This window comes from Dendrobates tinctorius, unplaced genomic scaffold, assembly GCF_039654945.1.
Source record: "Dendrobates tinctorius isolate UK_male_01 unplaced genomic scaffold, ASM3965494v1 ptg000011l, whole genome shotgun sequence".
NCBI lineage: Eukaryota > Metazoa > Chordata > Amphibia > Anura > Dendrobatidae > Dendrobates > Dendrobates tinctorius.
Window position 1 is genome coordinate 13,971,120 of NW_027361679.1, and position 13,119 is coordinate 13,984,238.

Here is a 13,119-nt window from a genome sequence, read left to right on the forward strand (position 1 = left end):
ATTTATAACTTCCTGACAGCCAGGATACAGAGTGTAAAAGTTGGACCATTCACTTCAGACACCTTGGTCACAAACATCGGGGCACCTCAGGGGTGTGTTTTGTCCCCGTTACTGTTTTCTCTCTATACGAATGATTGCATCTCTTCAGCAGACTCAGTAAAAATCTTGAAATTTGCCGATGATATGACACTGATTGGTCTCATCAGGGGAAATGCTGAAGACTTGTATCGGAGTGAGGTGGAAAGAATATGTGACTGGTGTAAAGCCAATAATCTTGTACTCAACACTAAAAAAACTGCTGAGATGGTTGTGGATTTTAGGAAAGATCAACATGAGATACTTCCAATCTACATCCATGACGAAGTGGTTCTTAGGGTCACAGAGACCAAATTCCTTGGTGTTATCATCTCTCATGATCTTAAATGGGGGAAAAACGTGGATGCTGTTATAAGAAAAGCACAACAGAGGATGTTCTTCCTGCGTCAGCTGAAAAGATATGGTTTGTCTAAGAATCTGCTGATCTTATTCTTTAATGCTGTCATCAGATCTGTGATTTGTTCCTCTCTGATAGTCTGGTATGGGGGAGCCACTGCGCATGACAAACTCCGCTTACAAAGGACTTTCAGAACAGCAGAGAGAATTATAGGCTCCCCCCTGCCTAAAATCCAGGATCTTTATGATAAGAGTATTCGATCCCACGCATTGAAAATTTCATCCGATCCCTCTCACCCGGGACACTCCTCATTCCAACTACTCCCTTCAGGACGTCGCTTCAGAGTCCCCAAATGCAGCACCAACCGCCATATGAACAGCTTCTATCCACTCTCTGTTCAACAATTAAATCGTCATGTGTAGACTATATACTGTATCTGTCTTGTTAGATGTTACTTGTTGTATCTGTTGTTATATATTATGTTGCCTCTTTGCCACAAAGAATTCCTTGTATATATGTAATATGTACTTGGCGATAATAAATTTGATTGATTGATTGATTGATCCATAGATTCTGTCAGTTGCTTGATCTGTTTACGATCAACATTGCATGCCACAGCCACCACAGCCTCCCAGACACTGTTCGGAGAGGTGTAATGTTTTCACTCCCTGTAGATCTCACATTTTATGAGGGACCACAGGTTCTCTATGGGGTTCAGATCAGGTGAACAAGGAGGCCATGTCATTATTTTTTCTTCTTTTAGACCTTTACTGGCCAGCCACGCTGTGGAGTATTTGGATGCATGTGATGGAGCATTGGCCTGCATGAAAATCATGTTTTTCTTGAACGATACCGACTTCTTCCTGTACCACTGCTTGAAGAAGGTGTCTTCCAGAAACTGGCAGTAGGTCTGGGAGTTGAGCTTCACTCCATCCTCAACCCGAAAAGGTCCCACAAGTTCATCTTTGATGATACCAGCCCATACCAGGACCCCACCTCCACCTTGATGGCGTCTGAGTTGGAGTGGAGCTCTCTGCCCTTTACTGATCCAGCCTTGGGCCCATCCATCTGGCCAATGAAGAGTCGCTCTCATTTCATCAGTTCATAAAACCTTAGAAAAATCAATCTTAAGATATTTATTGGCCCAATCTTAACATTTTATCTTATGTTTCTTGTTGAAAGGTGGTCGTTTTTCAGCCTTCCTTATCTTGGCCATGTCCCTGAGTATGGCACACCTTGAGCTTTTTGATACTCCAGTAACATTGCAGCTCTGAAATATGGCAAAACTGGTGGCAAATGGCATCTTGGAAGCTTCATGCTTGATTTTCCTCAATTCATGGGCAGTTATTTTGTGCCTTTTTTTATCAACATGCTTCTTGCGACCCTGTTGGATATTTGCCATGAAACTCTTGATTGTTCGGTGATCATGCTTCAAAAGCTTAGCAATTTCAAGACTGCTGCATCCCTCTGCAAGACATCTCACAATTTTTGACTTTTCAGAGTCCATCAAATCTTTCTTTGAACCCATATTGCCAAAGGAAAGGAAGTTGCCTAATAATTAAGCACACTTTATATAGGGTGTTGATGTCATTAGACCCCACCCCTCTTCATTACAGAGATGCAAATCACCTGATTTACAAAATTGACAGTTGGCTTTCAATCCTATACAGCTTGGAGTAGGACAACATGTGTAAAAAGGATGAAGTGATCAAAATACTAATTTGCCTAATAATTCTGCACCCATTGTATATTGCTGTCTTGTAAAATATATATGTATTTTTTCTTTTGTGCTGATACGATTCTAGCCATTTCGGTTACAAGGTCATACACATGCTAAGCTATGCATCGTTATTTTCCTTTTGTCAACAGATCTCCTGGCAATTCCCCCTGACCTAACATCTGCAGCAGCAATGTATAGAGGACCTGTTTATGCTCTGCATGATGTCTCTGACAAGATCCCGATGACTAATTCTCCTCTCCTTGACCCTCTTCCTAATTTGAAAATCAAAGTGTACAACTCCTCTGGTGCGGTAACACCTCAAGATGATTTGTCGGACTATGCGTCAAAACTTTCTCCTCAGATTACACAGTCTTTGCTGGAAAATGAATCTTTAAATATGAAGAACCAAAGTCTTGCAAGGCAAACAGATCCTTCGTGTTCTGCGTTTGGAACATTCAACTCACTAGGTGGACATCTGATTATTCCCAATTCAGGTAGGTACTGCAATTGGACCTACAGTACCCAGCATGGATCTAAGCAACATCAAATTGGAAATGGAAATTCAATAATTAGTATGCATACTGAATATTTTTTTAATCAATATGGGACTACTGTACAAGTCAATATATATAAGTATGTGACTACCTTTGTTTTAAATAGATAAATACTGCCCATATTCATTTAAAGCTTCCCATTGGATGAAATTAGACATATCACATCATTTCTACTAGATCCATCACTGTATCACTGGTCTAATACGTATGGTGGCTACAAGCAGGGACAGCTTCAAAGAAAGTAGATCCTTAGACATGTAGTAAAAAAGGATCCCCAACCCCAATTTAGTTTTTTTTTATATTTAAGCCCTTTAACACTGTAATGACACCCTAGGGTGCAAAAAAATCAAATACAGCCATATAAATTGCACACTAATGACTAATGACAGTGTTTCTGGAGTTCCTGTTTTCTGGCTTCCCCTTGCTGATTCATGTCTTCCTCTTAAGTCCCCTTCACGTGTACGTGTTTCCAGTACATGTGGCTTCAGATTTTTTCATAGTTACCACATGTACCCATTATAACCTATGCTGCTATGCCCAAGGGGCAATATAAGTCTACGAGTCCGTGAAAAACATGTACAGCACACGGATAGATGGCATCCTAGTGCCAACTGTTTGTCATTCATAAGCTGTACATATTTAAAGTATAGGAGAAGCTTTCAATTTAATTTTTTCTTTATCCATACCGGAGAAACATGGATGACACACTGATCCCAAAACTGATGACACCTGTAGCGTTTTTTCCCATACTGGTTTTATACTGACATGTCAGAAGGCCTTAGCTTGGTCTAATTTCCTAAGCTGATTGTCCATGCTAATATGGGAATTATCCATGTTAGTAAATCATTATATTTCCATATTATTTCTGAAGTATTTTGAACTACGGTATATATGGTGCCATTTTTTATCATTTCTCCTATAAATGTATAGATAAATTTACAACTGGGTGTTACTAGCTGAGGTTGTGTCCCTAAATTCTAATACTGTCCTATCAGAGCTGCAAGTTTCAGACTATGTCAGGACACACCCCCTTTGGGTAACACCCAGTTGTCAGTTTATTCATAAATTTCTCGGTGGGACAACAAATGAATGGCATAATGCAGTGTTACATGAACAGACTCTTCAGAATTGTTATTCCATGGGGAACACAAAAATTTGCAAAAAAACAGATGTGCCAGGACGGCTGACAAATCCTTTTCAAAAAGTTGTTTTTTGTGCACCTTCTGCAGGAATAAACTTTTCCTTTACTAAAGTGCTAAATATTCTCTGCCATTACCTATTGATAGATAAATAATAGACTTGAGTAGTAACAAAAAAATGAAAAGCCATATGATGGCTCTAAGCATAAAACCCAAGGCATTTTTCCCTTATTCTGATAAAATAAAAATAGTTCCCAAACTGAACTTTTCGTTATCATTCACTTTCATTGTACTTGTTGTTGGAACATGAGAGTGAATGTTTATTTCTCTAAAACGAAAAAAAACTATGTTTCTTTTATAGCCTTTTCCTACCTTTTCACCTTATACCAATTATTTTGCTTTTGAGAGCCATAAGTAGGACTTCTATTTCCATGGTAACATTTTTCATCTTGGCTTTGAGGACTTAAACCCAACATTGCCCTGTAAAATGAATTCTTTTTATGGAAACATGAATGCAAGCTTCAAACACAAATTGCTTGTCTTCCCCTCACAAATATAATTTCTTATTATTTAATTGATTTCTTCACTTATTTGTTTCTTTTATCTTTTTTTGTCTTTAGGAGTGAGCCTGCTGATTCCGGCTGGGGCCGTTCCTCAGGGAAGAGTCTATGAAATGTATGTGACAGTGCACAGGAAGGAGAACATGAGGTAACTGCAAAGACATCTTGCTAATCTGAAAAGATCACTGCAGCTACATTGGGGGTCAATTTTTCTCCAAAGAAAAGCAAGTCTGTGCCTTAAGGCACCGTCACACTTAGCGATGCACCAGCGATCCCGACAACGATATGACCCGGTCAGGATCGCTGGTGCATCGCTAAATGGTCGCTAGTGAGCTGCCAAACAGGCAGATCTCACTAGCGATGTAGAGACGCAGCAGCGGTTGTTACTTACCTGTCAGACGCGGCGATGAAGACATCCTCCCATCCTCCCAGCCCAGGACGTTCTTGCGCGATCAGCGATAACCAGCGGGGGAGCCGGTCGGAGGTAAGTATCACACATAGCGATATCGCTAGCAATATCGGTGCTGCATCACAAAATCGGTGACGCTTTAGCGATATCGCTAACGATATTGCTTAGTGTGACGGGGCCTTTAGATGTGGACGTGAAAGATCTTGTTAGTCAGTTGTGCCTAAAACTTTTTAGTATTCACTTCTCACTACTTAGTTTATATCTGACAGGAACGGTTAGTTTGAAACCCAAACCTTAATATACAGAATTAGAAAAACAGAGCTGATTTATCCCAAAAACAAAGCCACGCCTGTCCACAGGTTATGTGCAATTTTGCAGCTCAAGATCCAAACTAATAGTCCCCCAAATGTGATTACCTGAGACAAGACTGTATCATTTGCTTAGAAAATAAATGTGAAATATTGAATATTTCAGCAGAGTCATAAGCACTGATACATTGTGGTATTATTAACTGATTTATGTAGGACATGTAGCGAGCATTATCTTCATCATCAAAACATGGAGGATTGCTCGAAAGGTGACACACAAACCAATAGTCAAACAGAGCATTAATAATAAAAACAGCCATATCTGCTTTCAGCTTATCGTCTCTATAAGCCTGCAGCTGTTTTGCACTCCAATACCCTTCTCAACATCTAAGGCTAAGTCTCTTCATCAGCCCAGAATGTCTATCTCAGTGGTGAATGGCGATACAAACGTATATGCAATCAAAACCTCAGTTGGGCAATACTCCAAGTCTAAAACTCTTTGTTCTTGCAGATGTCTAATGGAACTTACTTCATATCAAAATGCTTGGTTCTTGTGTTAAGGCTTTCCATCTGTGTCAGTTTCAGCTATCTTTGTTTATCATACATAGATTTCATTTCTTACTTTGCAGCCTTTAGCCATTTTTAGCTACATATTCTAAGAGGTAAGACTTGTCTTGCCAAGATGTGGGTTCTGACTGTGAAGACCTTGAATGAGAGACGTACAGATGGTTTACCTTTCTTTTCTCTTGCTGAATGCCTGCAGTTGGTTATAACTACTCACTTGTAATGTTTAGGTTTGCAATGCTGTCAACCATTTGTTTAGAAGTAGTCTGATCACTGTTAGTTTTGCTTATTTTCTTATTTCCAATATTGTCATCACACAATTCAGATCCCTATAGCTAATAGTAACGCTGTCTGTGCTGGGGTTTATAATTCTGAACCTTTTGCAATTGTCACTGAATTTGGCTAATATTCCTTCATCTGGACTCTTTGGGAGTTTGGTGTGTTTTTCTTATGCAATTGCTTTGCAACCAAAAACTCTTATGTGTTTTACGCTTGGTTTCTCACCACATGAGGGTTTCTCCATTGTTCTGGAGAAGAGTCTGCTTGTTAAATAAATTCCTGTTATTGCATCTTCTTCTGGATAATCTGTTAGCATACAGCTGATCGTTTCTGGAAGGATTCTGTTATTTTCACCTACCTCACAGTATGAGCCTGCAGCTGTTGTATACTCCAACATGAAGCTACAGTCAATAATTGGGTAATCTCAGATTATTCAGAGGTTAGAAATTATCAGTACAGACAAGATCAAAATTCTGCACCTTAAAAGATTACTTTCAGTCAATTGTAAGTTGGCAAATCTCTGTATATGGGTTCCACCAGCAACTCAACCAGACTCCCAAAATGTTGTAAGAAAGAAAGCAACAGTTGGATTTTTCTTCTGATCACCAGGGTCATGATGAACAATACTCATAGAAAACAGATTCATTGATAAAACCTCTAACATTAGCCATCCAGTTTTGACTTCACCATAAATATGCATGCTTGGTGCATGATTTTCAATGGTAGACATGAATAGCTGCCAGTTGTGATTGACAAAGGATTGGACATGTTGAAATCCAGCATGTCTGATCCCTCAGTAATGTGACATCAATTATCATATGGTGTGTCAGTAGACTCCCATACACACAATCTCACTAAACCTTGCAGGTTTAGACAACTTTAATATGTATGACTGGCTAAAATTTCTATTTTTTTTAATTTTTACATAACAGAGCAGGCGATTCCAATGATACAATGAATGAACAGTACATAGCACATGATTTTATCCCATGATTTATGTCTCTGATCACTGATTACAGTTCGGAAATGTAGTTCAGTCACATAGAGATGCCATGAATCACAAGATAAAATAAAGAAAATAGAGTAGGGTCTGCACCTGTAAATGACGCATTTGATTGGGGCTGAGTGAATGAAAGGAAGATATAAACTTTTGATGTCATGTGTCCATGGGAACAGAGAAATCCGAGAAAGAAAAATGTTTTAAATTAATCTACACCAAAGTTCACCTTCACAGTCATTGACACAATGCACTTGTTGATTAAAGGATTTCTTCCCAAGACTGACTGAGCTGACGAGCCGATAGACTTGTTATGTTATTTTCAATCTCAAAAAACAACCTCAAATCTCAAAGGCTATGTTTTTAATTATATTTCCTGTTATAATTTGGCCTGTGTATTTCCACAATCCATACCTTCACTGCACCAATTTAAAGGATGACATTTTATTTTTAGAAGGTGGTCTATATATGCATCATGATGAATAAAGGCTGACAATCTTCACCTTGACTCTGTGAGCCCTGGACAGATGTTCATTTGAAGTTCTCAGTCATATTGCTCTGAAAAATTTAGTACCAAGAACTTCTGTGCTAGTGTTTATTTTTATTACATAATTGATGCTATAAATTTCTGTCTTCGATATGGGAAGATCATCCGATTTAAAAATTTTATCAAAGAATGTGATTGAACTTAACAAGATTAGTGAATAGGATTATTTCAGCCATCAACATTTATCACATTGTCTATTTCCCCACTTTTTGTATTTCCGTATGTAGCATCAGCGCAGATGCTCAACAACAGCATCTCACTGAGGAATACCCCTTCCAAATTTGGGACTGTATGCAATACCATTTTTTTTTTTTATTTTGTGACCGTACTAAAGTTTTGAGCCTTCCGCTCTAACTAAATTCATTTTCCAAACTGCTTAATCTTTTATATTTACAGGACTGCTCAAAAGTTTAAGGCAGCTGTGGAAAATGTGATGTAAAGTAAGACTGCTTTCAAAAACAGAGGAGTTAATAGTCGTATTTTATTAACATTGAAAAAATTGAATGAACAAAATAAAAAAAATCTAAAAAGAAATTAAAAGAAATCAATCTGGTGTCATCACCCTTTGCCTTCTTAGCATTAATTCTTCTAGGTACACTTGCACACAGTTTTTGAAGGAACTCAGCATAATGCTTGTTTCAAACATCTTAGAGAACAAACTACAGATCCTTTGCGGATGTAGGTTTGCACAAGTTCTTCTATCTCCTCATGTAATCCAACAGAGGTTTGATGATTTGGAGATCAGGGCTATGTGTAGGCCATATCATCACATCCAGTATTCCTTGTTCTTCTTTATACTGAAGACATTGTCCTGCTGCAGAATAAATTTGAAGTCAGCATGACACCTCCCTGATGGCATTGCATGAATGATGGATAATTAATCCTGATCAAATCCTCAGTCCTTCAATGAAAAAAATGACTTTTGTTGAAGCCAAATATACTGTATAACATTTTGACTCATTAGTTCAGAGCACCTGCTATCATTTTTCTGCACCCCATGTCCTATGATTTCATGTACAGTTGAGTCACTTGTCCTTGTTTCCATGTTGTAGATGTGTTTTTTTGCCCACAATTCGTCCATGAAGACTATTTCTGGCTAGACTTCTCCGAACAATAGATGGTGTAGCTGAGTCCCACTAGTTGTTACCACTTCTAAACTAATGGCATCTTCAGATTTCTAAGGGAAGTAAAAATTGTCTTTTGTCTGCTGGTCTAAGTTTCCTTGGTCATCCACTGTGTCTACGGTCCTCATTATTGCCCATTTCTTGGTATCCTCAATATTGAAAAATACAGGCAGATACTTATCTATTATGCAATACCATCAAAAAGTCGTAAGATTGGCTCCAAATGTATTCTGCAGCAGGACCCCAAACATACAGGTAATGTCATTCAAAAGTAACTTCAGTCTAAGGAACAACAAGGAGTTCTGAAAGTGATGATATGATCCCCATGAGCACTGATCTCAACATCACCAAGTCTGTATGGGATTACATAAAAAGAAAGAAGGATTTGCACAAGCCTACATTTAGAAAAGATCTATGATTACTTCTCCAAGATGTTTGAAACAACCTCTATGCCAAACTACAACTCCAAAGCACACACACAATGCTGCTGCTTGCATAAAAAGCACATACAGTTCTGCTTCATTCACACTACTCTGCCTCATACACACACAACCGAGCTGCATGTAAACACAGCTCTGCAGCATGCAAACATATATAGTACACCTAAAACTCAGCTGCACACACACATAAAAATCCCAAAACATCTGCATGAACAGACACATACACACACATACACATACTCGTGTGACACCAGTTATAAGGCCTTCTTATTCCCCATATGTTAATGTCACTCATGACATAACTGTGATGTTATGGAGGGTCCTTCAGCTCCAGTGTTCAATGGTGTACTGTTTCAGAACATGCAGCAGGATGAGAACTGTGTGCAGGGCCCAATGAGATTAAGTACTGCCAAGCTCTGTAACTCTGTAATGCTACAGCATTCAAGCATGAAATATATGAAATTGGAATTGCATTACTGCTTTATTAAACAGGAAAAAACAAAGATACTTAGCACATAATTTGGCCAATTCATGTGTGCCCGGGAGAGAACAACAAGGTGGTTCACTTTGCTGGAAACCTATCCTAATGTGACTCCTCTCCTCTTCTGATAGCCTACATTTATATGGGTAGGTAGGATCCTGCTGTAATTAAAACCAGGCTCATGGGTGGAATGCTCAGTTAGAGAGCCTATGTACACAAATATCAAAGACTGACCATCACTTGAGATTTAGTAAACTTGAGCTTCTTCTCCTGCCCTGCAGTGATCACACCGATTAGTGTTGTGCAGTGGGAGAGAAAATAATGCTGCACTCAGTGATCAGACGCTGTATGAGTGCAGGAAACTGCCTCAGGACACTAAGATACCCTCATGTTTAGCAAGTCTTAAAGGTGCATCTCATAGTCAAGAAATAGAGTGATCAGTATCACTCCATGACACGATAGTTGAATCAGTTTCATCTTTACCATGGCTGCTCCACAGATTTAGTAATTTTGAGATTAAGATTACTGACAGAGGTGAAAAATTTTATATTTACAAGGGAGTTTCATCTATGTCACATAACCCTTAAATTAGAGACCGATTTTTCTTTATTTTAACAGATATACATCGATGACACAATTTTTGTAAAATATAACTATGACAGGTACACCTCCTGTACTAGTTAGTCCTGCCTTCCTCACAGACTGAACAGCATCCTGCCCTCAAAATGGCTGCTAGTAAAGGAGCATGTGGCCAGTCCGGTTCTTCAGCCTTCTCCAAGTGTGCAGTGTTTTTGTGCAGTGTTTTCCAATTGGAGGAGGCTGATGGATAGGTCTGATGGCATGCTCCTCCACCAGCAGCCATTATGTGGGCAGTGCAGTCTGTGGAAAGCTGTACATACAAATGCAAGAAGAGAATCTGTAATACCTACTGCATATTTTCGCAAATGCCACAAAATCTTATCCTCAGCATACAGTATTTGTTAAAATGAAGATAAATTGGCCAACCTTTTTAAACACAATCATTATATTGCTCCAAGATAAATAAAGTACCCTATGTCTGTAATTTTTTTATGACTTCTGTACTTCTGTTCCTTTAATAGATGTCTCAGTAACTACATTAGCCAGATGAACTCTTTCCTTATGTCTCCACTGAATAAACTGTACTCTATCGGCTTCTTCATGTTCAGTAACAGAATTATATGCTTGGCTATTTTTATTCAACTAGATCAATGCGGCAAATTATTATTCAAGTGGCAGTCCTGCCAAAACTTATTATTTTCATGTGACTGTGTAGTACAGATGCATTCTTCACAATGAATTGGTTTATAGACACAGTCTAATCTTCTTACATCTCATCGAAGCATATACTGCATTGGGAGCCTATCCAATAGTGAAATGTGCGACTCTAAACTTCCCCAGCTAATGTCCTTTTGACCTACATCATTAACTGCTTCTCGTAGGAGTCTTTTGTACACCAAAGCAGTTCATTATTTCAAAGGCAATATAATTGAGATATTTACATGCTACCGACATCTCAGCAGGCCACCATGGTTATTAATGGAGTCTTGTGTGATTTTCAAAATATAGTTACATTTAAGAATCACTGGTAATGTAATTCCCTAATCTATAGAATGAAGCTTCACATTAATATAAGTACATGTCTGCTTTGCATCAGGCCACTCTCCTTTAGGCCTCCGTCACATGTCTTGGTGATTCTTATCCTGGAAAAAACAGTATTGGTAAGACTTGTGGTCCGTGTCTGTGTGCCATCCGTATGTACGTATGTGACATCCGTGTGACATCCATGTATCTGTTTGCTGTCCATGTGTCACATCCATGTGGCATCCGTGTGTCATCTGTGTGCCCGTGTGACACGTACCAGCACCTGGGAAAATCAGTACAATTAGCTGTTCCAGGCACTGGGTGCTGAAGACAGCTCTCATCATTGATGCCTGGTCTCCCTGTGATCAGCATGCCTAGGTGACAATGATAGGAGTTGTATTCAACACCATCTATGTACTTCCTGTGTAAAATTAAGAATTAACTTAAAAAAATAGCTTGGGCTCCCGTGTAATTTTCAGTGACCAGAAAAATGCCCACATGAAAAATGCCCACAAAGAAAATTGCCCACATGGAAAATTGCCCACACGGAAAATTGCTCACATGGAAAGTTGCCCACATGGAAAATTGCCCACATGGAAAACTGCCGACACAGAAGATTGCCCACATGGAAAATTGCCCACACGGAAAATTGCCCACACGGAAAATTGCCCACACAGAAAATTGCCAATTGCATCATCACAAAGTTTCAGATCTATGATATTTGAGGTGCAAGGTGAGGATGTTCACATGATATGTGAAAAATGCCCACAGAAAATTCCCCACAGACATGAATACCCACAGGAAAACGGTAGCGAGTTATAGGTGAGATGCTCTGCAGGACAGAGCGTAGCATAGATCTATAGGTTAAATGCTCTGCAGGACAGGGAGATAGTATACAGGTATAGGTAAGATGCTCTGCAGGGCAGGAGAGTAATATAGAATTCTAGGTGAGATGCTCTGCAGCACAGAAGCACATTAGCTTCTGCTTTTTGAGGGCAGGAGTCATGATAATGTTCTGTTGGTTCTTGAACTACATTGTCATGTTTTGTTTTGAGAATTGAGTGGCACTCTGAAGAGCGATGCAGTCGGCATTTCCAAGTCACCACTGCATTGATAGTATGAAATGCAAGATATTCAAACCCCAAGTAAATCATAACTTTGTTGTTCCTCTGGCTAGAATACTTTAGATGAACTCAAAATAAACTTTTATTGAAAAGAAATTAAAAAATATGGGGATAGAGCTATTAAAGTACATGCTTTAACTAACCAAAACACAATTGGCTGGCACAGCAGGAAAGCCATTGTTCACTGGAGTTGTACCAAAAGGAATGACAGGATTGCCAATTTGAAACAATGGGGGTGAGGAAGCGCTGGAAGGAACATGTGAAATAATGTCAACAAGGAAACCCAGTTGACTTCCATGGGCTCCATTGAAATACAATACACAGGCAGCAAAGAAAATGCATAATGAATTTCACCACAGGTCTCTGGGCCCAGCTGACTGCTCCGGGATCTACAGATTCGGTTCACTCATACCTAGTCCCAGAGTACAGATTCAGTCCACTGTGCTAAAAATAATTCCATTCTCAGTGTGGTGTGTATGGGCCTAGAGACCCTTAATCAAATCAATTCTGCATTTTCTTTCATCCTATGTATGCCTTCACCTGCATTATATGTGTATGATACATAACTACGTAGGATCTGTTCACTCTTACTCTTGGTAGTCATAAGTGGACAGGGAAGGAAGTGCAGGTGCCAGACTCACTGCCACTGAAAGAAATAGGAGAGCGGCGCTGCTCTGGCACTTCCGGCTCCTCTGCTGGTCAGTGACATCACTTATGAATGCACACCGGTCAGTGGGGGTTCTTATCTGCTGACCTGGCTGTCTTTCGAGAGCCCAAAAAAACAGGGCTCATCCCACTGAACACCCACACTCGATCCCCACGGGTAGAACACCACTCA

General features: G+C 39.4%; 1 protein-coding gene across 2 annotated transcripts in view; it reads left to right on the plus strand.

Moving 5' to 3' along the window:
* The window catches only part of UNC5C (unc-5 netrin receptor C), a 560,809-nt gene that overhangs the window by 497,204 nt on the left and 50,486 nt on the right, over positions 1-13,119 (plus strand). For both annotated transcript variants that reach the window (XM_073589804.1, XM_073589811.1), the window contains 2 exons: positions 2,303-2,647; positions 4,467-4,554. In XM_073589804.1, coding sequence (XP_073445905.1) covers positions 2,303-2,647; positions 4,467-4,554 — 433 coding nt within the window. The remainder of the gene's footprint in view (positions 1-2,302; positions 2,648-4,466; positions 4,555-13,119) is intronic.